This window comes from Triplophysa rosa, linkage group LG18, assembly GCF_024868665.1.
Source record: "Triplophysa rosa linkage group LG18, Trosa_1v2, whole genome shotgun sequence".
NCBI lineage: Eukaryota > Metazoa > Chordata > Actinopteri > Cypriniformes > Nemacheilidae > Triplophysa > Triplophysa rosa.
Genome location: NC_079907.1, coordinates 7,116,507 through 7,139,226, shown reverse-complemented (window position 1 = coordinate 7,139,226; position 22,720 = coordinate 7,116,507). Strand labels below are relative to the sequence as shown.

General features: G+C 38.7%; 3 protein-coding genes across 8 annotated transcripts; 2 read left to right on the top strand and 1 right to left on the bottom strand.

Annotated features, from left to right (window-relative positions):
* Nucleotides 1–516: 516 nt before the first annotated feature.
* rnf157 (ring finger protein 157) lies at nucleotides 517–13,578 on the top strand. 4 transcript variants are annotated; one of them, XM_057359301.1, is made up of 20 exons: nucleotides 517–1,048; nucleotides 2,608–2,726; nucleotides 3,613–3,701; nucleotides 4,057–4,203; nucleotides 4,371–4,488; nucleotides 4,768–4,834; nucleotides 4,930–4,973; nucleotides 5,228–5,275; nucleotides 5,387–5,458; nucleotides 6,044–6,203; nucleotides 6,522–6,634; nucleotides 6,899–7,134; nucleotides 7,388–7,496; nucleotides 7,829–7,937; nucleotides 8,024–8,205; nucleotides 8,639–8,704; nucleotides 8,808–8,856; nucleotides 9,549–9,668; nucleotides 10,546–10,580; nucleotides 11,043–11,154. In XM_057359301.1, exons 1-19 carry the CDS (start codon nucleotides 961–963, stop codon nucleotides 10,578–10,580), a joined length of 1,971 nt encoding a protein of 656 aa, XP_057215284.1. In that variant the 5' UTR covers nucleotides 517–960; the 3' UTR covers nucleotides 11,043–11,154. The 4 variants fall into 4 exon arrangements, with proteins under 4 accessions (XP_057215284.1, XP_057215283.1, XP_057215282.1 ...); XM_057359300.1 differs by having other exon boundaries at nucleotides 9,549–9,716; XM_057359299.1 differs by lacking the exon at nucleotides 10,546–10,580 and having other exon boundaries at nucleotides 11,043–13,578.
* A 2,503-nt stretch (nucleotides 13,579–16,081) lies between these two features.
* lrrc59 (leucine rich repeat containing 59) lies at nucleotides 16,082–18,647 on the top strand. Of its 2 annotated transcripts, none has more exons than XM_057358434.1 (8): nucleotides 16,082–16,202; nucleotides 16,382–16,492; nucleotides 16,735–16,794; nucleotides 16,886–17,044; nucleotides 17,162–17,266; nucleotides 17,378–17,450; nucleotides 17,750–17,941; nucleotides 18,081–18,647. In XM_057358434.1, exons 2-8 carry the CDS (start codon nucleotides 16,394–16,396, stop codon nucleotides 18,341–18,343), a joined length of 951 nt encoding a protein of 316 aa, XP_057214417.1. In that variant the 5' UTR covers nucleotides 16,082–16,202; nucleotides 16,382–16,393; the 3' UTR covers nucleotides 18,344–18,647. The 2 variants fall into 2 exon arrangements, with proteins under 2 accessions (XP_057214417.1, XP_057214418.1); XM_057358435.1 differs by having other exon boundaries at nucleotides 16,090–16,202; nucleotides 16,386–16,492.
* Nucleotides 18,648–18,798: 151 nt separating this feature from the next.
* nat9 (N-acetyltransferase 9 (GCN5-related, putative)) lies at nucleotides 18,799–21,095 on the bottom strand. Of its 2 annotated transcripts, XM_057358437.1 has the most exons (7): nucleotides 20,965–21,095; nucleotides 20,807–20,889; nucleotides 20,614–20,723; nucleotides 20,356–20,496; nucleotides 20,219–20,278; nucleotides 20,046–20,140; nucleotides 18,805–19,497 (listed from the first exon to the last, which is right to left on the bottom strand). In XM_057358437.1, the coding sequence occupies exons 2-7, from the start codon at nucleotides 20,881–20,883 to the stop codon at nucleotides 19,330–19,332; spliced, it is 651 nt and encodes a 216-aa protein (XP_057214420.1). In that variant the 5' UTR covers nucleotides 20,884–20,889; nucleotides 20,965–21,095; the 3' UTR covers nucleotides 18,805–19,329. The 2 variants fall into 2 exon arrangements, with proteins under 2 accessions (XP_057214419.1, XP_057214420.1); XM_057358436.1 differs by having other exon boundaries at nucleotides 18,799–19,497; nucleotides 20,356–20,723.
* Nucleotides 21,096–22,720: the final 1,625 nt, after the last annotated feature.

Sequence of the window (22,720 nt, the reverse complement as noted above, 5' to 3'; positions counted from 1 at the left end):
CTGAGGACAGTAATACAGTACTGATCATTGGGTGGCAGGTCTAATTCGAAAACTGTTACTGATGGACAAAATGGTCTTATTCCTCTAGGTGGCGCTTGGCGGCTCAGGAAGCCTAATATTCCATTGAGTTGCGTTCAAATATCAGGGCAGTTGTACTTTCACTGAAGGAATTTCTTCACATCTGTGTTTATGTACTAATTAATATGACTGATGCAAGACACATACATGTTTATCCACCGTATCGGTATCTATTTATTAATGTTTTTAAAACCTTCATCGAGGAATGTCAAACGACTGTGATTGGCGTATCCCGACCAGCGCAAGGAAAAGTATCGCGCACCACGTGATGACGTTGTCTGTCTGCTACTCTAGCTTTGGTCAGGACAATTTTTATCCTGAAAGGCACTATGAATACTTTGAAACAAAAAATATTATTAGTAACCCATCCTGTGTGACGAATCAGAAACGAGGCGCAGGACTCTTATCTCCGCCCATTTTCTAGAATAGTCATAGTCACTGGCATTCTACCTATTACATTTCTATGGCACCAATACGCATCTGCATCCCATCGCTCAAGCGGCCGGAGAACACAAGATACAGGGATGATGATTAATATACCGAGAAACTGTGTTATTACAGACAACATCTCACTTAGTTTGGAAGGCGGTATTTACGCCTCATCTTGGCAAAAGATGCCGACCACGGCAGGAGAGGCTACCTTGTAAACGGGAGAGAGTTGTAGGACGCAAAAAGCAGCTTGTGTCTGCAGACAAAACAACGACTGTGGGACTCTGTGCGGAGCTTATAGAGCATTAAGAACAGAAACTAATCCTGCGCATTGGTCAAAACATCAAAACTTAGAGCGATTTTATAAAATAAAGATGATGTTTGTTTTAACGAAGACTGAGCAGCAGTAGGATTGCGATCATTCAGTGTCATTTTAATTGTAGCCTGTGTGAAATGGGAGCTTTGACAAGCCGTCAGAATGCCGGAGTCGAGGAGGTCGATATACCGTCCAGTTCTGTTTACAGATATCCACCCAAAACCGGTGAGATTTTTTATAATATCACTGTAATTTATATATACTGTAATAATAATATTGTATACTAATTATTTATCAAACAGATAAATTACACATTTAGGTTACAATTTATTTTCTTTTTGACTTTTTCTTGGTTTTAAAATGAGAAGGGCCCTCTGTTCCTCTTACCAGAGGCACAGAGCCACCACCCACTGTGTCTTGGTCAGCAAGTCTGTCTCTCAGAAGAGCAAAGCAGGCCCACAGATGCTTGCACTTACTGTATATTCATATGTGGCTCCTATTGAAATATAGTCTAATTGGAGCAAAAGATCTGCATGCATTCATCACTCAACATCCAAACGCATGATATGAAACTGCAGTGTACATAGTAGGTCAAAATAGTTTATTGTACAGTAGATTTGTTTTGTCAGGTATCCTAAGTCCTTCTTGTGGCAATTTATTTTATTCAAATCAAAATATTATTCAAATCAACATTGTTATACCAGGGGCTTAAAAGCATAGTTCACCCAAAAATAAACATTCTGTCATAATTTATTCACCTGATGTTGTTTAAAACCTGCATGACCTTCTTGCTTCTGTGGAACACAAAAGAAGATATTTTGAGAAATGTCTCTGTGGTTTTTTGTCCACAAAGTGGAATTCATTGGGAGCCAGTGTTGTTTGCTTACCAACATTCTTCAAAATATCTTTTGTGTTCTGCAGAAGAAAGTCACACAGGTTTGGAATGACATGAAGGTGAGTAAATAATGAAGAAATTTCATTTTTGGGTGAGCTATCCATTTAAGGTAATATTTTAATGTTAGGACATTTTACAGTACGAATTAAGTAAATTTTACACCAGTTATTATTGCCTTTACAAAAATCATAATTAAATAAATGTTGGTGTGTTAACCACAAGTAACCAGATACTCAACAGTCTATGTGCTGCCTGATTCTTGTAATTTGCTGCTCTAGTTTCACGGTCGGTCATCTATCTACTCTTGTATCTTTCCCTGGGTAGTGGCCTCTGAATCCTTGGTCTGTCCTTGACTTTGTATTTTCTTCAATCGTTTCTCTAGTTTGTAGTCTTTATGTCTAAACCTGAACATCGTTATAATCAATTCTATTTTAGGGAGCAAATTTATAATAAAACAATAACGCTAAGCAGAGTCTTTGCCAACTGATCATTTTAAAAGTGGTACTTATGTGTGGCTAACACCCACCACAACCTGCCTTTATGCAAGAACTACTGGGAAAATGTTATGTCACCTAATTAATATTCATGAGTTTTGGAGGTTACCAATGCCCTACATCGGTAGCTATAGAATGCAATAATATATTTCATACCAATAGTTTTACGAGGTAACCTTAAACTGTTGTGCCTTATGTGGTAAAATCTAAATGAAGAAAAAAGCATTACTAAATATTACAGAACTACCCTGAATACAAAAGGTTGTGTCAGGTAGGTTTCAGTGTACATGTGGACATGAGTCTTTATGTCTTTTCAGTATCTGGCAAATCTACATGGAAGTTATGTTCTGTTTCAATATAGTTTCATTAAAATACCAATATTTTTTGTCATGTAGGGAGTTATTTCGCTAGCCACTTCATAATGGGAGGAGAGAAGTTTGAATCAACTCATCCTGAAGGCTATCTCTTTGGTGAAAACACTGACCTTAACTTCCTGGGCAACAGACCAGTAGTGGTAAGATTTTATTTACATTTCTGGTCAAATTTGAATATGATTTGCGGAGGTAAATTTTGCAGAACAAATGTAAACCTGTTTAAATGTCATAAATACAGATAAAAGAATTGCATTCTAAAAACCCAAATATTTATTAAACAAACATGCAGGAAAGTATGAGCATACATTTATACATAATGTTATATTGAGCTCTGGGAATGCATGTCATGTGGGCATATTCAGGACTCAATTTAATACAATTAAGTGATACACTTAGATGTGTATATTTATGTTAGTTTCTTATGAAATAATTTCTGTTAAAATAGATTTTTCCAAAGTTATATATGTCTAAATTTGATTCTGTCCTAATGTCATTGATCATTGTATAGCTCTCCTTATATCGCTTAAATTTGCCCACATCTTTATCCCGATGTGTATGTGTATTTTTCAGCCTTTAGGCAATGTATAAATGCACAATACAGTCTTTGTGAGTGTTTATCTACAGTGTGTGCATTAGCTGGTGGGCCAGTATCAAACAGACTAGCGATGATGTGGATTTAAGCAACAGTTTATACAGAGAGCCACATTCAGTCTGAACTCCGGGTTGGGGGAAGGGGAGGCAACAGGCTCTCTCAATGTTGACCCACGAGCTACACACGCTTGTGGCCTCTCTGGCACGTGGACATGCCTGTGTATCGCTTTTTTAGGGAGACACACATATGCATTAACTTGTCCAGAGATTAGCGTCCTTGTAATGTGGGGTTTTGGGCAGATTAGGAGATCATATGTCTGCTTCATTTGTGGGTATGTCATGTATTATAATCAATAATTTTACCTAAACCCCAAGAGTCACTTTCAATGAAAAAAGATTTGTTTATGCTAAATCTGTTGTGATTATGATTTGCAGTTCCCATACAATGCCCCCCCTCCTCATGAGCCGGTCAAAACCCTCCGCAGTCTCATCAACATCCGCAAAGACACTTTGCGACTTGTACGGTAAGATTTCTCTTGACTATGTGTGCCAATGCTTCTAAAGACTACCTGAAATGATTTGATAAGCACAGATCTTGTGGTAAAGTCATTTCTTATTTAAGTTTAGACAAGGGGACCTTGCCAGCTGTGAAACATCTTTCATTTTGTAAACTTTTGAAAATGATTAGAGATTGACAATTTTAATTTCATGGGGTCTTTTTAGATATGTATAGTTTTATTCTCCTTCATATAGGTCCTCAAGTGAACAAAAAATGTCATATTTTCTACATTTATTTTATATATATTAGGCTACATCTTTCACAATCACAAACTTCATAATGGTGTCAAACTAATATTTTAATCGTAATATTCTCTTCAGGTGTAATGAAGACATGAAGCTACCCGGACAGGAAGCTGGGAAGAGCCACAGCTGCTACAATATTGAGTTTACCTTTGATGCCGACACACAGGTCGCCATCACTATATACTATCAAGCCATTGAAGAGTTTCACAATGGTGTGCCAATGTAAGTTTAGACACACTTTAATAAAACACACATTTAAAAGGTCTATTTATCAACAAACCATTTCAGAGTTCATCGATATGAGCTGATTATAGGGCAGCAGGGTAGGAAATGACAGGAAACGTTGGCTTTTGATTGTTTTGCTCTGTTTATTGTTCACATGTTGACAGATACTTGCCACAGGACAGCTCTCTGCAGTCAGAGACGGTGCATTTCAAACGCGGCGTCTGCCAACAGTTCTGTTTACCTTCTCATTACGTCAACCTGTCAGAATGGGCAGATGAAGAGGTATCATTTACATTTACATTTATTCATTTGGCAGACGCTTTTATCCAAAGCGACTTACAAGTAGGAGAGCATATAACATTTGGTCAACATGCTAAACAGTACCGTATCACATCTGTAGGTATCACATCTGTTATCCTTGCCCTTGTGTATGTGTGTGTTCTAGTGAGAGAGGCTGGAATAAGTCAGGTTGAAATGATGCAAATCTTACTGAAGAAATGATTGAACGATTCGTAATGCATGTGTGGTTATTGCGGCTAACTGTGATGTATTGTTACTCAGCTTTTGTTTGATATGGATAAAGAAGTCTTCCCCATGGTTGTACAAGCAGTAGTGGACGAGGGAGATGGTGAGGATGGCGTCATTCTTTTTATGAATAAAATGATCGTTTTAAAAGCACTATTTGATTTCATTCAAACTGGACTTGATTTTTTGGTTGCGCAGATCTTTTGGGACACTCGCATGTTCTTCTCGCAACCTTTGAGAAGGTACGTTTTTTGTGTTGTGTTAAAAAGAAACACATCCTAGATTGTTGTTATTGTTGTGTATATTCCAGAAATACATTTGCCCTTATCATTTTTCTATATAGAATTTATTCTGACTAAAACATGAAATCATGAAGTTGTACTGCATGTGTATGTCTGCCTGATCTCGAGTCTCGAAAAGACTATTTTACCAAATGAAAAATATATTATCAACAATTAATGTTGATTTTTATATTAGTACTTTCCTTTTCTCCTAGCACATGGATGAAAGTTACTGTGTTAAACCTCTAAAACAGAAACAAGTGGTAAGTCTTGACTCCGATGGCTTTGTTAGGAGTCTCTTAATATCTAAGAACAAATTTCCAAATGATATAACTGTTCTTTAATCTCATAAGCTTGTGATGAATCTCTTTTAGGTGGATGGTGTCAGTTACCTACTGCAAGAGATCTATGGAATTGAGAACAAATACAACAGTCAGGAATCAAAGGTAAGTTCAAAAACTGTACAAAAAATAATCAAATCTGAAAACTGAAATGACTTAAAGTGTCATATTTATTTATAGTTATTATGAAGCAATATTTTGTGTAAAACATTTAAAAACACTATGGGCTATATGCATGCGTGACTTCCGCGTTTCACAGGAAGGACCCAGGCAGTTTCCGGTTGGGGAGACTTAAAGCAGAGAGAAATGGAAAAAAGTTTAATTTAGCAGATGCTGTACATTGCGGTACACAGCCGTGGTATATAGAAGTGCTGATCTACCGTATTTGAAATGATACTTTCATAACTTAACATTTTGTTATAACATTCAAATTCAGTAGAACGCCACTTCTATATATCACTGCTGTGTGCCACAATGTACAGCATCTGCTAAATTGAACTATTTTCAAATTTTTCCATTTCTTTCTGCTTTAAGTCTCCCCAACCGGAAACTGCCTAGGGTTCTTCCTGTGAAACGCGGAAGTCACGCATGCATAGAGCCCATTCACATCAATACGATTCAAGGTCTGTGATTGCTTTCATTTGATTCTTTGATAGTGAAATGTGAAACAGTACATATTATTATTTACAGGTTACTGAAGATGAGATCAGTGACAACAGTGCTGAATGTGTAGTGTGTTTGTCTGATGTGCGGGACACACTTATCCTACCCTGCAGACACCTGTGCCTGTGCAACGCCTGCGCAGACACACTGCGTTACCAGGCCAACTGTTGCCCCATCTGTCGACTACGTAAGCCCCAACCCCAGCACGACACTCATTCAATAGGACTCTTTGATTGAGATTAAGTTCCATTAAAACATAATGTGCAGCCAGCAAGTCATTATCACAAAATAAACCCGAAAAGGTCATCAGAACAAAATATCATCCTGTATTTTCTATCTGTGTTTCTTTTCAGGTTTTTGGTTTTACGGTTTTGGTTTTCTTGCTTTATCTATAAAATATTTACACTCATTTGTAAGTCATATTGTAAGTTTAAGTGTATCTTTTTCTACAATATATCCGCTACTGCATCAATCATTTAAAACTTTCTTTTCCGAATCCCTGCAGCATTCCGCGCTCTTCTGCAGATCCGAGCGATGAGGAAAAAATTGAGCCCGCTCACCCCAACCGGATTCAACCCCGTCATTACTTCCCACACCTCAGACTCAGAGGAGCATTCGGTAACTCACTAAATCTGCTTTATTATTTTGTAATCAAAACATTCATGGCCATCATTGTAGTAAGCATGTCTTAAAAACCTAAAATACTATTCTTACAGATACATTTTCTCATATCACCTGGCCTGTATGAAAAATGTTTTTCCTACTCTGATGAAATATTGCAAACAGCTAATATAAACATTGAATTGTGTGTGTTTTTACTGCCAATATTTCTACATTTCTGTCATGCTCATTAAACGTACTACACATGTATGTTTACTACAGGCATCAGAGCACATCCCACCAGGCTATGAAGCTGTGTCCCTGTTAGAGGCCTTGAATGGGCCCCTGAACCCGTCTCCATCTGCTCCTCCGCTGCAGGGGCTCACCAGGGGCCATGTTTCTGGATCTGTGCCCACATATGGCAGCGATAGCCACCACACGCCTGCACGCTCCCTCTCTCCACTAGAACACTCTGTCAATTCCAGCCAGAATGTAAAACACAAAAAAAGTAGCACTAAGTGAGTGAATGCCAACTAAAGGGTTAATGACTGACTAAACAAAACTGTGTACTGTTATTATGCTCTACAAAAATACTAATTAACATCTACAAAACATTGGCAGATATGGCAAGTGTTTGTTTTGGCACTCCTGGATATTATAAATATAAGGTGTCAGCTCACTTAATTACCTGTGGAGGTAAAATTATGGACTGAGGAACCACACAGGTAAACAAGTTGTTGTTGCTAATAATGTGCTTTGGAAACTCTCTAGATCCCTTTCCCAGAGTTCTTCAGTGCTTCCTGAGGAAGAAGATGAGAAATCATGCAGTGAGTCTGAAGTGCAAACGTGTAGAAGAAAACTACATGTAGAGCAGCAAGAGGTACAGTCATTCTTAACATAAGTTGAACCTTTATATCAAAACTTGCGATAATCATAAAAAGAAAAGAGGACATATGTCGTATAGGATAAATAGGTTGCTTTATTAACTTTCTTAAGCTTGTTACATTCTGTAAAATTTGGCATTCAGTGCATAAAGAAATTACAATTTATTTATAGAAATATGCCACCAGTCAATAATAACTGCTTCATAACTTGCCTATTTATATACATCCATCCATTCTTTTTTTTAAGTAACAATGTCCGTTAGAATTATAGTAGATATTAAACAAATGATAAATGGTTATCATTGTGTGTGTGTTTTTTTTTTTGCAGTCTGGGGTAACCCCAGAAAGTGACAACCTCACCCTGTCATCCTCGGGGGCAATAGATCAGTCGTCCTGCAATGGGACGCCCCTCTCCTCCACTATCACCTCTCCAGAGGGTAGAACTCTTCAGTGCATTTCAGTTAACCAAGAGTAACACAGAGCTCTTGTTCACATTTATTTGCTTATTTCCCGTCATGTACAGATCCAGTAAGCAGCAGCCTGACCCAGTCTGTGATGTCGATGGCATCCTCTCATAGTCAGCATTCACAAATCAGTACCGACTCACTTTCTTCCATGTCTGGATCTTACATGGCTGGGGCCGAGGGAGAGGAGGTACCTGAGACACCTGCAGACAGCAGGGCCCCATCCCACCATGAGGGTGAGGTAAGGGATGGTGGTGACATTATAGTTTTACAGTAGGCTTAACATTAGCATTTAAACAGTTAAAGATGCTTTTATTTAAAGCGACTTACAAAGATGAGAAAAACAGTTAGATGGTCCTGGAAACATCTAAGAATAAAATAAAAATGACTAGGAAAATAACGCAATAAAAAATGTAAATAAAATATAGATTAACATATAATATATTATACAATTATATTCATGTAACTAATAAAATATAATATCATATCATATCATATAACAATGAAAAGATCCTGGAAAATCTGAGAAAGATAAAAATGTATAATATAATATAATGTAATATAATATATGAATATATGAATTAAACTTGACCTAATCTATTAAACATTGACTTAAAATTGCTCTTTGAGAGTTGTTTGTGCCAGTTGACATAATGAAATATTGAAATGTCCAGGAAATCCCAAATTTGGAGGCAAAAGGGCATAACTTTGTGGCTGCCATAGAAGAACAGGATTCAGAGGTAAAACATTATAACAGCAAACCGTCTAATTCTAAACCCAACATATTTCACTCTTTTAGTTGTTTTATTGTTTATTTATCCAGCTCTCAATTTTTTTCCTTAGGGAAATGATGTCACAGAAGAAGATTGTGGATCTCCCACCAAAGAACAGGGTAATTGTAACCTCAGCTTGGATGATTATTGCCTTTGGATATCACTGCACTGTGTACTATATTAAAAAGAAGGAGCACTCTGCATTAATGTGAACCGTAGGTGGTATTTCACCCACAGAGCTTCTAAAACGGCCTACACACCGGCTTGTTTTAAAAAGCAGTGTTTGCAGGTGGGCCACAGGTTGCTCACTACAGATATAAAGGTCACGTGATTCATTTGTGGTGCATTCAATTCGATTTTCATGTTTTATTAATTCAGCCCACATCAAAGCACATTTGTCATCTGCCTTTATGTAAAAACACACGCCCAGTATGCAGCCTTTTCCTTTTAACTGTGTAGGGTAGTGTGATTTTTATCTGGTCAGACTGGTCTGGAGACCATCTTAAACCACTAAGACTAACGATGTGAATTTAATCATTTTGAATGACCATTCTGCATAAATATGTTTCGTCTGACATCATGTGCTGTGTGTATATTTTGACAAAAGTAATGAATGTCTGTAATAGACCATTTGTCAGCACTTTCATATGCACGTGCCAATCGCATCCGCTCTGCTTTCACACAAATATATGTGCATCCATCACCACAGCCATCACAAAATGGCTGCCGTAGCATCCTGCGCCCCGACCCGCTCACTGCCGCCTCTGCCCTGCCTCGGCTGCTCTTGTTTGACCTCTGACCTCGCTTGCAGGTGGGCGCAGGAGGAGCGAGGTGCCTTGTCCAGAGTTTGACAATAACAATCAGGGACAGTCTGACACCCACATTATGACAGGCCTGGACAATGAGCAGCCTCCTGACGGCCGATTCGCTGGTGAGTGGCAACCCCTCGAACATGGACTTTCAGATTGGAAGCAATTGGGTGAGGTGTCCCTTTAAAAAACGTCACTGGCTCTAAAACCCTATTGGCTTTCTCTGCTCATGCACATTCTTTGACCCTGCTGTAGTTTTGTTTGGCGTGAATTGGTATTGTGGCCAATGCCCTCTCCCCCCCCCTCTTTTGTATGCGTGTGTTTGTGTGTGTGAGAGAGGGTTTATATTATTGACTTGTATCTTTCTCTCTGGGTCACACTAATGTCTAAGTTCATGTTCAGTGTCTGCCAGCTCAAAGTAGCTTTGCAAGTCCCTTTCATTTCTACATTCATCTGTTCATTTTATTCTCATCCTTACTCTCTTGCCAGCATATTCGATCCATTTTTAACTTACGACGTGGTTTATGTTATCTAGAGAAGACACAAAGACAATTCCTTTAAGCAATCACCATAACTGTAATTTGCTTCAGGTGTGATAGTGTAAGCTGAACATTGTTTCAATCTCCAGTCTGCACTGTTCTATAAATATCCCGTCTCGCTTTTAGAGGAAAAAGCAACACTTACTGTTGGCTATCATGAAAATGCACTTGAAAATTGAGTATCCTTGATTAGCGTCCATTAAATGCTATAAACATGCTGTAGTGAAATTGCAGTTTTCTCAGAAGAACCTCCGCTACCATCATCTTCTCTCATCACTTCATTGCATTAAGCTTCTTTTCTCCCTCTCAATCCCACTCTTTAGTTTCCTTGGATGGTTGGTTGATTGTCTTGATGTGCTGTAAATGTGCTGTGTTCTCTCTCTTCCTGTATCTGTTTTTCCCTCCATCATTTCCCATCTCTCTTTCTCACTGTCTACCTGGATGTCTGTGGAATGGACAGATGAGGACTCGTGTCCTGTTGACATTGAGGAATAGGTATGGACTTGTAGCAAGTTAACGCACAGAGGTCACGGATTTTGTCATTCACTATTGTCATCAGTTGGATTCTTGCCTTTTGACCTCTTTGGGGTAAAAGAGCCACTTCATTTATTTAGGATGCATGGTGAATATTCAGTGCAGGACCTTTCGGTTTAGAGAAGTCTTGGAGAACAATGGATAAAAGTGTTGGTCTTCTTGAGGGACATTTTGGCTCAATTACTTCAAAACCTCTAGGAAAAATGACTTTCCGTTGATCTCCAAGAGCTACTCCAATACAAGTCTAGTAAAGCCTAGTTCTTCTGATTTGTTCATTTCTTTCTTATCTTCATTTCTATGCATCTACAACACAATGCTCTTATTTTTAGCCTTCACGAATATCACTTTTTTATTTCTCGTCTTTATTTCACACCAATGTCATATGTAACTTCTCACATGGGTTCTTTCTGTCGTATCTGTTAGGTCTGTTATACCTTGACATATACCGTCACGGACGAGATCCTTTGACACACCATGCGTCCACCAGCAACATCAACTTGGTGGAGCCGGAGGTCACCAATGAGGTGTCAAACCCAAAGAATAAATCTCATCGTGGACATCTAGCTGTGTGAAATCCTCTTAGCCACTGTGCTGTCCTTAACCAAGAACAGACCTACATTACTTCTAGGAGGTCTTCATGCCACCCAAACTTGTGTCTGATTGTAGAAATTCTCATGTTTCACATCCTACATGCAAACCAGGGCCTTGGAGGATGAACTGTGTGGTTTCCCCTCTCCATTGTTCTAAGTGTTGTGTTTTCAATATGTTCATACTGTAAAGCACCACGTTTACACCAACGCTCTGCCCTCCTCCGTGTGTACGAGCTGAGGGAGGACTCGAGCAGCTCTCCTGATGAAATCTTGAAAAACGAGGTCTTGGTAAAGACTCCAGCCTCTGATCCAGGTAACACTCCAGTATCTAACAACCAGGCGAATTTCACGGCTACGCTTTGTGAACGCTCAGATGAAACATGTTGGCACTGTATTTCATCTATTATATTTAACTCACATAAACACGAATCATCATCAAATCCTGTTATCTGAATTAACAACAATTTTGTCAGGCTTGTTCAATAGAACACCCATTAGTCGTTTTGAATACATACCTATAATAACTATAGTGACATCACTTCGAATTCAAAAATGAAAATACTGTCATTATTTACATGCCCTCCTGTCCTTTCAAACTTGTTGAGCTTTTAAATTAAAGGGGGACGGTTCAATTATTTACTCACCCTCGGGTTGTTTCAAATCTGTGTAAATGTATGTTCTGATGAACAGAGAAAGATATTTGGAAGAATGCTTGTAACCAAACAGTTATTGGACCCCATTGACTATCATAGTAGGAAAAATGACAATGGTACTCAAAAGTGCCCCAGAACTGTTTGCTTTCCTACTTTCTTCAAAATATCTTCTTTTGTGTTCAACAGAACAAAGACATTTATAAAGCATTTTTTTCCTACTATGGTAGTCAATGGTGGCCAAGAACTGTTTGGTTACAAGCATTCTTCCAAATATCTTCTTTTGTGTTCCCTCCCTTCAGAGGGAAAATGAATCTAAACACAATTTTAATCCTAAACATTTCTGCCCTCGTAGTTTGCTGCAGCTCACTTTGAGCGATACATAGGGCCCTGCATGTCACAAATATACAAAGCTACCGAGCTGCCAGACCTGCATCACACATCATACCGGCCACGGAGAAGACACTTAACTGCTTATCGCTGAGCCTTTTGAAACATTTTGTACTGGGGAAACCTGCCCATGAGGTCCACATCTGTGGTCATATATCTCTGCTGTTAATGGTATCCTAAATGTAACAAAGCTACTGTCAAGATTTTCGTTTGTTTAACAAGCAGGTATTCATGTCATGTGTTAGGTGCAATCTAGCATATACATAAGCTACACTTTAGTCAATTTATATCCAAGCCTAGTAATTACAGAAAAAGCAAAGCTAATGTATTGTAGCTCTTCAAAAGAGTCTCATGTATTGCTTTTGAAAAGTGTTGCACTTTTGGGGATCCAGTGTTTACTTAGTTCTTAAAGTCTTCAACTGTAAGACAAGATGTTGAAACGTGTGCCACAACTTAACAATTGATAGTTGTTGAACAGTTCTGCCAAACATATTTAATACAAATACGACCTGTTTTTCTGTGGGTTCACTTTACACAATTCCTTTAGTCCTTTAGACAGTTGTCTGGCTCCTTTGTTTAACTGTCTGTACAACAGAGAGGATTAACAGTACAATCATATATCGATATGTCTTCAAAATGACTCCTACTTTAGAAAACAACCTTTTCATTTGTGTGTAAAATATTTTCTTTTCTATTTGTTTGTTAGATTAGCTCTTGTTATCAATGTAAAAGTCTGTTAAATGTGTCGTTTAGTATATATGAATGGTGTGAAATTGCTCCAAACGGGATTGTGTACTTTACACATGCACTAGTAGATTTTTTCTCCCTAGACCGCAAATGCGGTGCATGAGGTAAGTGCATGGTAGTTGCAGTCAAGATAATAGAAATTTTACATCTCTCGTTTGCACTATATGTCTAGCCCTTCCACACCAAGCTTCCACACGCAAACACATACACACTGTAATCAAGAGGTTTTAACTCACAAGACAAGCAATACACTGGCATAACAGCACGCTGTCTTAGAGGCAATACAGATAAACACTGTAGCCATGCATTGAATGTTTTACAGCGGAATGTCAAATTTACCTGTAAATTTACTTGCTTCTTTTAAGCGGCCCAGAAACGAACATGCATTCAGCATGGATATATTCAAGGGTTTTCTCGAATTCTGTTATCTGTATTGCTTTTGTGATTCTGTTTTGTCCTCTTTCTGCACCAGAAGGATTGACACTAATCTAATACTATGTTAGGAATGGGTTCTATCAATACATCATCACTTTTTTAGAATGAAGATTACAAAATGTCAAACACACAATAAACCTTTTGTTAAAAAAGGATTTGTTTGGAGCATCTTCTATGACAGGATAACAAATTTGGACGGTTGATATTTATAATTGCGTATGTGCTCTTTTACCTCCCCAAATTTTCACTTTGGGTATATTGTAGAATATAATGCAAACTACAAGACACCATCCCCCAGCACTGAGGCAAATCAACCCTTGCTGATGACCTGAATGAGTTGTACTGTAGATTTGAAACCCCCGGTCTCACACCCCACACTGACCACCTCTCTACACAGCCATCAACACCTCCAGGTACCCCCTTCTCCTCCCCTTCTGCTCTTCAGATCAGTGAAGATAATGTGCGTCAGGTCTTTAGGAAACAAAAGGGAAGGAAAGCGCCATGCCTTCACCAGCCTGTCTGAAATCCTGTGCTGACCAGCTGGCCCCCATTTTTTCACAGATCTTCAACAGATCACTGGAGCTGAACAAAGTCCCTTCCTGCTTCAAACGCTCCACCATTATTCCCATCCCAAAGAAATCCAATGATAATGATTACAGACCCGTTGCCTTAACATCTGTGGCCATGAAGTCATTCGAAAGACTGGTGTTGGCTTACCTGAAAGACATCACGGGACCTTTACTGGACCCCCTGCAGTTTACCGAGCAAACAGGTCTGTGGATGATGCATTATACCCTACAACATCTGGACAGACCAGGGAATTATGCAAGGATCCTGTTTGTGGACATCAGTTCAGCCTTGAACACCATCGTCCCAACACTCCTCCAGACCAAACTAAACCAGCTCTCTGTTCCTAGCTCTGTATGTCAATGGATCACCAGCTTTCTGACAGACAGGCAACAGCTAGTTAGAATTGGTAAATTCACATCCAACAGCCGTACCATCAGCACTGGTGCCCCCCAGGGATGTGTGCTCTCCCCACTGCTCTTCTCCCTGTACACCAACGACTGTGCACCTCTACTGACCCCTCTGTCAAGCTCCCGAAGTTCGCAGACGACACTACAGTTATTGGCCTCATCCAGGACGGTGACGAGCCTGCTTACAGAAGTGAGGTTGAGCAGCTGGCTGTCTGGTGCAGTCATAATAACCTGGAGCTAAACTGCTTAAAAACAATGGAGATGATAGTGGACTTTAGGAGAAACACCCCTGCACTCCCCCCACTCACTATCATGAACAGCACTGTGGCCGCAGTAGAGTCATTCAGGTTCCTGGGCACCACCATCTCACATGACCTAAAGTGGGACATTCACATTGACTCCATTGTCAAAAAGGCCCAGCATAGGCTGTACTTCCTTCGCCAGCTGAGGAAGTTCAACCTGGCACAGGAGCTGCTCTTACAGTTCTACTCAGCTGTCATTGAATCCGTCCTCTGCACTTCCATAACTGTCTGGTTCGGCTCATCTGCAAAAACCGACCTCCGAAGACTACGACGCATAGTCCGGACTGCTGAGCGAATCACTGGCACAACCCTCCCCAATCTACAAGAACTGTACTCTTCCAGAGTGAGTAAAAGAACTCGCAAAATCACTCTGGACCCCTCACACCCCGCACACTTTCTCTTTGAGCTGCTGCCGTCTGGTGGGCGCTACAGAGCACTGAGCACCAAAACAGTCAGACATAGGAAAAGTTTCTCAGGCCATCTACCTCTTGAACAGTTAAATGTTCTACTGTGCAATAAAACATGTGCAATACACAACTATACACTCATATCTATTATACATATTTTATTGATATAATATTCAGCTATCCACATTCCCTCGCATAACTTGTATATAACACAGTATAATTTGTATATAGCACATCTGTACATACAATATACTGCCTTTTGTCTAATATTGTCCGTTTTGTCAAATGTGTATTGTCTCTCACACATTTATTTTTTACGTTTTGTTACTTGTGCCTTGTCACTCTTTTAACCTGTATGTGCACCGGAAGCTTCTGTCACTAAGACAAATTCCTTGTGTCCAAGCACACTTGGCAATAAAGCTCTTTCTGATAATGTGCCTTACATTAAAAATTCCCTACATCTTTCAAACTGCAACAAGCTGTTTTTGCCCAGAAGATTTACTTTTATTGTGTGGTTAGATTTGTTTTATCTATAATATACTATATAGTATATAAATAATATTTTGTGTAACAGATTAATTCCGCTGCATTGAGGCGTCATTGCGCCCTCTGCCGACGGCGATGAAAAGAAACTCCTTGATTGAAAATTAAGCTTTTAAAGATGTTCATTTTCCCAATGCAAACAAAATATTGAAAAAAGTATCAAATCCTTTTTTTGTTTGTTTCAACGAATATTGAATGAACCGAAAACACAGAGATTATTATTTTTAAATTACCTCAGGAAAGCGTAAGTAGCTTTAAAAAGTGGCTGAACGTGACCCATTAAACTACGTGGACTCTCACCGAAAACGGCAAAGTTTGAACCAACAGCTGCTAAATGCCCATATAGAAATCAAGAGACCTCTAGACCTCCCGCCGCTAGGAGGCGATCATTGCGGGCGCTCTTCCACACACGAGACACGATGTCAACTGCTACTCCTGGCACAAGCGAGTAATGACGTGGATTATCATCCATTGCTGTGGCAAATCTGTTAGCTGACTCTCCACATCAACACTTTGGACTGTTTCTGAGCATATTTAACAAGGTAGTAACTTTCGCTATTCGCAATTAGACGTAATAGTAAACCTCTGTTGTTTGTATTCAACTTTATCTACGAGAACTCTTTTACTTCGCTCAAATCATATAGCTGTCAAAAGTTCTTCCATTCATTCGTATTAATACATTTAATTAATTCAATTTGATTCTATGTGTTTTTGTGTCTAGTAAGGAAGCAGCATGAATAAAGGCAAAGTTGAGAACCTTAAAGACAAAATTGATGGCAACGAGGTTGATCTCAGTCTCAGTAACCTTACTGAGGTGCCAGTTAAGGAGCTGGTAAGTGTAGCTACATTTCTTAAGTTTAGCATTATTATATTATTTAAACCAACCAGCATTAAAACCTTAGAGGTAATCTTTATCTAGACCTTACTGGGTTACCTTGTCTTTGTTAACTACACATTAACTGTGTAATCACTGTTTATGCTTTGGTTGTAAAACACATTTTCACTTTCAATTATCAAAATCTATAAACGGTGTGTGTGAAGGCTGACAATTAAAAATCATTGCTTTTTCTACAGGCTGCATTTCCAAAAGCAACAGCTTTGGATCTATCCTGTAATAACCTCACAACCTTGACTGTAAGTAGCAACTCTAAATAAACAGAGTATATTACAATGTGTAAATTAGAAGCAAGTTTTTAGTAATGTTTTTTTATTCTTACTACACCAGCTTGAATTCTGTAACCTGACTCACCTTGTCAAAATCGATCTCAGCAAGAATCAGCTTGTCTGCTTACCAGAAGAAATCGGACAGCTCTGTAACCTCCAGCATCTGGATTTATACAACAACAAACTGAGAAAGCTTCCCGTCAGCTTCTCGCAACTAAGGGTGGGTATAGGGTCTCATGGCTAGGACCCTAGGACATCACCAGTTCCATGCATTAACTTGTTTACTGTATGTCAATACGTTTGTCAGCAGCAGATGATAAAAATGATTTTTTTGTAGAGTCTGAAATGGCTGGATTTGAAGGATAACCCATTGGAGGCAACCTTGGCCAAGGCTGCAGGTGATTGCTTAGATGAGAAACAGTGCAAACAGTGTGCGTCCATGGTGAGTGAAAATAAAAGCATTAGAACGAACGAATAAGTTTATTTACTACCAAGTAGATGCTTTGAAACCATCTGTCTCTGTACACTAAAGAAAAATGATGTCTGTATTTAGGTTCTCCAGCATATGAAGGTCCTTCAGGAGGAAGCAGACAGGGAACGAGAACGTCGGCTGTTAAAGGAGAGAGGTAGTGGCTAGTAGTCCGAGCTACAGCTGTGCATTGAAACGTTCAACTAAACTAAAGTATTTTGCATTTTATTTAATGTAATCTCTTGTTAAAAAAATATATTAACACTTTCAGATTGAAATTAAGAACATTTCTAAGTATTTAAATGTCCATCGTTTGGAAATAAGGAAGTCCGACATGGTTAATGTCACAAATTTGTTTGATTAGTGAACTAGAAATAGGACTGGATCCTAAATATTTCTTCCTCATTTTACAAAGCTTTTTTGGGGGTTTATTTCCAAAACATGAAATGCTTACAGAACAAGAAAAGAAAAAAGAAGCTAAGCAGAGGGAAAGGGAAGCCAGGGAAAGAGAGGCACAGAAAAAGAAGAAAGCTGATGAAAAGGAGAAAAAGAGGCAGGAGTATCAGGCTCAGATGTCTGCTTTCGCCGCTCAAGAACAACAGAAAAAAAAGAGGGAAGAGAAGAAAAAGAAAGCTGCTCAAAATGACGGTATGTTTACGTAATGGAAATTATTTGTGTTGTTAAATGATACGCTGCAAGTTGCTTTGTCAAAATATGTGAAATGTGTAAATGTTATATTGGCTTAAGCTAAAACATTGTGACTTTTGTTACACTCTCTTCCCTACAGGTAAAAAGACCAAATCAGAGTCTGTGTCCAAAGGCAAGCGGTCCATGTGCTCCTTGTTCTTCTCTTTCCTCCTGAAACTCCTCCTTCTGCTGATTGTGGGAGTTTCAAGCGTTTTAGCAGTTTGTCAGTTGACTGAACTGAGAAAAGAAGCATACTGTGTTCCACTAAATGTACACTTTGAGGAAACCTTGAGATGGGCTCAGGGTCTGGACATCGTGCAGCAAGTCATTCAAAAAATGTCTGATCTCAGAGCGTGGGATTGACATGTCTGTCAATAATCCATCCTGCCCTGGATCTGAGCCGGCATGCAATGCATTGGGACCAAGTCACAGATCTGTCTCTGCAAATTCCTATGGAATTGATTTTCTCTTATTTTTGAAATGATCATTAATACTATGGATCAGTCTGTGAATAATAATCTGGCCCGTGTGTCTTTAAACTGCCAAAACAGGACAGGAAAATAACTTGAAAACTTCAAGAAGCAGTTTATGAGTTATTACATTTGTGACCTTTGTAGTCCGATGTACCACAACATATTATAATAAAGGTTTTGATGAATTTTCATAAGCTCACACGTTTGCTGTCCAAATGTAAAATGTGCAATAACACCTTATCTGTAGGTTTTCTCAAACAAGTATGTAGTCTCTATGAGTTATAGGTTGTTCCAAATGCTTGAGTAAAGCTGTAAATTTATAACATAATGCCTGTAAGATTGAGATAAGCATTTTTATTGTTAAAAAGAAAAAACGGCCACAAAGTCTTTTTAAAAAGACCTTTATGTATTTTGATGAAGGACATTAATACAATTTACTTAAACTAAATTTACTACAAGAGAAACGGTATGTACATAAGAATACCTCTTAAACTAATTCATTATTATATTAAAATATTGGCTAAATCTATCATTTATGTTCACTTTTCAATATTGATTGTAATCAAAACAACATCATCATGCAGATGGAAGGCTTTAGATTGGAGTTTTACAATCCAATTTCTTTATATATGCCTTAACAAGATAAAATCACACAATATGACAATATACATTACAATGTTTGGTTGCGTCGATTGCTTTGAGTTATAATTCTTGTTACACTTAAACATTACAGACAAATGTCACCTACTGGAAGTATATCAGCTTTTTGGGACACAGTGAATCATTAATAATTAATATGCACATAAGGCTTTTTTTAAAAACAGAAATCAAATCTTCTATGAAAGCCAATTCTGCCTTAACTGCATCGTGTTAAGGCTATTCACAGCTCACAGAGAAAGGTTGGTTTGCGGCTTGTCTACTATCTCGTGCCTTTCCGTATTCTCTCTGCAGCATGAAGTCCATGTTTCCAAATAAAACTTTCCGTACGTTCTCATTCACAGTGACCCCAAGAGTGACCTCCTGAAAGACTTCACTGACAGTGAGCTGCAAAAACAATTTTCAAAATGTCATTTTCTGGAGTATTACTGTTTTGTAAGCTGTCATGTGAAAGTAAATTCAGTGATAGTTCACCCAAAAATGAAAATTCTGTCATTATTTACCCACACTCAGATTGTTCCAAACCTGTATAAATTTCTTTGCTCCAAAATGAGATAGCTTATTTTTCAAAAATCATATTCTTTTTATTATGCATTCCAATTAATATCAATCAAACTGCAGTTGGTTTGTTTCTATTTAAGCCATAATAACAACAAAAAAATACAGCTAACTAACACAATAAAAACATGATATTTGAATTTTTTTAAAAATGGAGTTATCTCATTTTGGAACCGAACTCTTCAAATACTATGAGAGTCAATGGGGGATGAGATCTGTATGGTTGCTGACATTTTTCCAAATATCTTCCCTTGTGTTTAGCAGAACGAAGACATTTATACAGGTTTGGAACAACTTGAGGGTGAGTAAATGATGACGGAATTTTCATTTTTGGGTGAGCTATCCCTTTAAGTTTAAGTTCAGTTTATTTCTCTCACCTCCTTAAAGTGAAATTTCTTGAACATGGCAATACTGGTTTTATTATCCAAACCAATCTTGACCTCAAATTTTTGAATTCCAAGCATGCTGATGCCTGTTTGGAAAAAAACTAAAATACTGTAGTAACTGTAGTAATGGTTCCTCATTAAACAAATCATTAGCTTCATCTCACCATAGCACATCATCATCCGAGTTACTTCTTTGCCAAGTCCTTTTCCTCTATAGCAGGGCACTAGCGTGAAAAAAACCTGAATGTTACTGCCAGACCTAGTAAAACTGAGTTTATTTAACACACTAAACACATATTACCTGCGATCATGATCTCCAGTTCAGCCAAAGTTGGGTCACTGGGGTCTGTCAAGAAAATGTTGACATCTCCCACCATGCATCCCTCTTCTGGTATACTTGGATCTCCCCATTTCTGTTTGTCCAAGACGATGAAGGTGCACTCTATGGGGGAGAAATCAAAGACGAATGAACACAGAAACATATCAAGTAGAGAGCATGTGCGTGAATGACAACAGGACACTAACATGAAACATGTGCATGTGTAAGGTGGAAGCTCACTGTCGTTATCTTCTTTCCAGCTCTTTTGCATGTCATATTCCTGCTCTAGGGTCAGGGGCTCTGATGCGGTCAACTTCTGCAGATCGGGAGACGACATCCATTGATGATATCTAAACAGGGATGAAATAAATAGATTTAAATGAACTGCTCCCACCATCACACAAGATGACACCCTGAATCCGCTACTTAATACCTGGGAACATGATCTGCGTTGTAAGGTACCAGCACAACCTTCTGTCCCTCTAGTAATGTATCTTCATTTATCCTCATTATAGCCTGTAAAATACAGCGCTTTAAAAACATAACATGGCAATCTAAATAGCTGTTTATCATGTTTTACCGCTGTCATACCTCAGATTCAATCTTGTAGAATAGTCGCTAAAAACTGTCCATCTGTTTAATTTACGAATTGAATTTTTAATGAAACGCACACTGTATGAAAAAATCTTCACATCAACAGCGGCGCACGCAAACTGCGTCATCACCATGAGTCGAAACGACACTTCCACTTTCATCCAAAGAGGGCACAATTTTCTCAAAGTTAAAAAAATCATAGAAATGAAATAATGATAAGTAAATTAGACAAACATTGCTAAATTTGATTTTATATTATGCCATTAAAATAGATTTTATATTTAATTGTCCGTTTTTAATATTTAATTTTTAGTTGTGTTTTATGGTCTTCAAATGTAACCACAAGGTGGGGCAAAAGGTGCGTACAGAAGACAATGGCAGACTGGAGCACATACTTATAGGTTCTTATGTCGCAATTTCACAATTAAAAGGATCATCAAATATAATGTTAAATGATCCTAGTTTTCATTGTAAAGTAAAATAAAGTAAAATAAAAATAATAACAACCTTTAGCCTTTTCTGTCACTGTGATCCTTTTGTGGTTACCAAATGGCACCGATGCCTGCGATGATAAGAGGCCAACTTCATTTCAAAAAGAGCAGTTTTGTATTTAAATGGATAGTTCACCCAAAAATAAATATTACACTATTTAATTCAATTCAATTTATTTATAAATAAATTGATCTCCTTTTCACAATGTGTATTGTTCCAAAGCAGCTTTACAGGAGCAAACAAGAAAAACAGAAAAACACAGAAAGGTAAAACACAGCACAGTGCATGGTGTTTATAGACCAAGCAAGATCATTCTAATAAATGATATCTAATAAATAAATAAATGCAGTTTCCCGGTGAGCAAGCCAACACTGCCCTGCTGTGGCGAGGAACCCAAACTCCAATGATGAATAAATGGGAAAAAAAAACCTTGGGCGAAAGCCGGGAGGGCCAGATCTCCTCTGACGTGTCATAGCTGCACTCAGTGACCCCGACCAAAGCCACCGAGCAAACATCCACGAAGAACAGGGAGAGCCCACCAGCCGCGACCCAGGAAGCCCCATCCGCCGAAACCGTGCAGGTCCAACCTGGTCCCATTCCGTGATCGACATTTACTCACCTAATTTTGTTAAAAACCTGTATGACTTTCGTTTTTCTCTGGAAACAAATCAAGATATTTTGAGAAATGTGTTGGGCCAATGGGGACCAGTGTTGTTTGGTTCTAGAAATATCTTCTGTTGTGTTTTGCAGAAGAAAGTCCTACAGGTTTGAGATGACAAGAGGGTGAGTAAATGATGACAGAATTTACATTTTTGGGTGAACTGGTCCCTTTAAGAATCAAGGGCCGGTGTGTTCTTAAAGCGACCAGCACCTCATATGCATTTCCCTTCACCCCATCTATATTGACACTCTTTATGGACAAGTGGTGCATTTGGCATCATGTTCCTGCTACAGCCCCTATGCCAGTCATCCGCAGCGTCATGGCGACGAGCCGTCACTCAATGCTAATGAAAGGGATTCATTCAGCTCACTCGCTGGGAACGCGCCTATCACTCCCCTTCTCCGAAATGAGTCTAATGGAGTCCCCACAGCCTGATTCCTCTGAGGTAATGAATTAAGTGACAGTGAAGGGGCCATAAGTACGGGGCCCGCCTGTGTGATAGACACTCAAGCGGACAAGACAATCCATCTCTCGATCTCAAAGCTCTCCATCTCGTTGATGTGCCTGTAGATACAAATAAACACAAAACAGCCGACAGGC

Bases quoted from the DNA above. Each gene is read 5' to 3' on its own strand.
- rnf157 (XM_057359299.1), top strand. From the start codon at position 961: ATGGGAGCTTTGACAAGCCGTCAGAATGCCGGAGTCGAGGAGGTCGAT. The intron at 8,206-8,638 runs GTAAGGGATGGT...TGAAATGTCCAG, and splicing joins CATCCCACCATGAGGGTGAG to GAAATCCCAAATTTGGAGGC. The intron at 8,705-8,807 runs GTAAAACATTAT...TTTTTTCCTTAG, and splicing joins TAGAAGAACAGGATTCAGAG to GGAAATGATGTCACAGAAGA.
- lrrc59 (XM_057358434.1), top strand. From the start codon at position 16,394: ATGAATAAAGGCAAAGTTGAGAACCTTAAAGACAAAATTGATGGCAAC. The intron at 17,267-17,377 runs GTGAGTGAAAAT...GTCTGTATTTAG, and splicing joins GCAAACAGTGTGCGTCCATG to GTTCTCCAGCATATGAAGGT. The intron at 17,942-18,080 runs GTATGTTTACGT...TCTTCCCTACAG, and splicing joins GAAAGCTGCTCAAAATGACG to GTAAAAAGACCAAATCAGAG.
- nat9 (XM_057358436.1), bottom strand. From the start codon at position 20,883: ATGAGGATAAATGAAGATACATTACTAGAGGGACAGAAGGTTGTGCTG. The intron at 20,724-20,806 runs GTATTAAGTAGC...ATCCCTGTTTAG, and splicing joins AACGCAGATCATGTTCCCAG to ATATCATCAATGGATGTCGT. The intron at 19,498-20,045 runs GTGAGAGAAATA...TTGTTTTTGCAG, and splicing joins AGAAATTTCACTTTAAGGAG to CTCACTGTCAGTGAAGTCTT.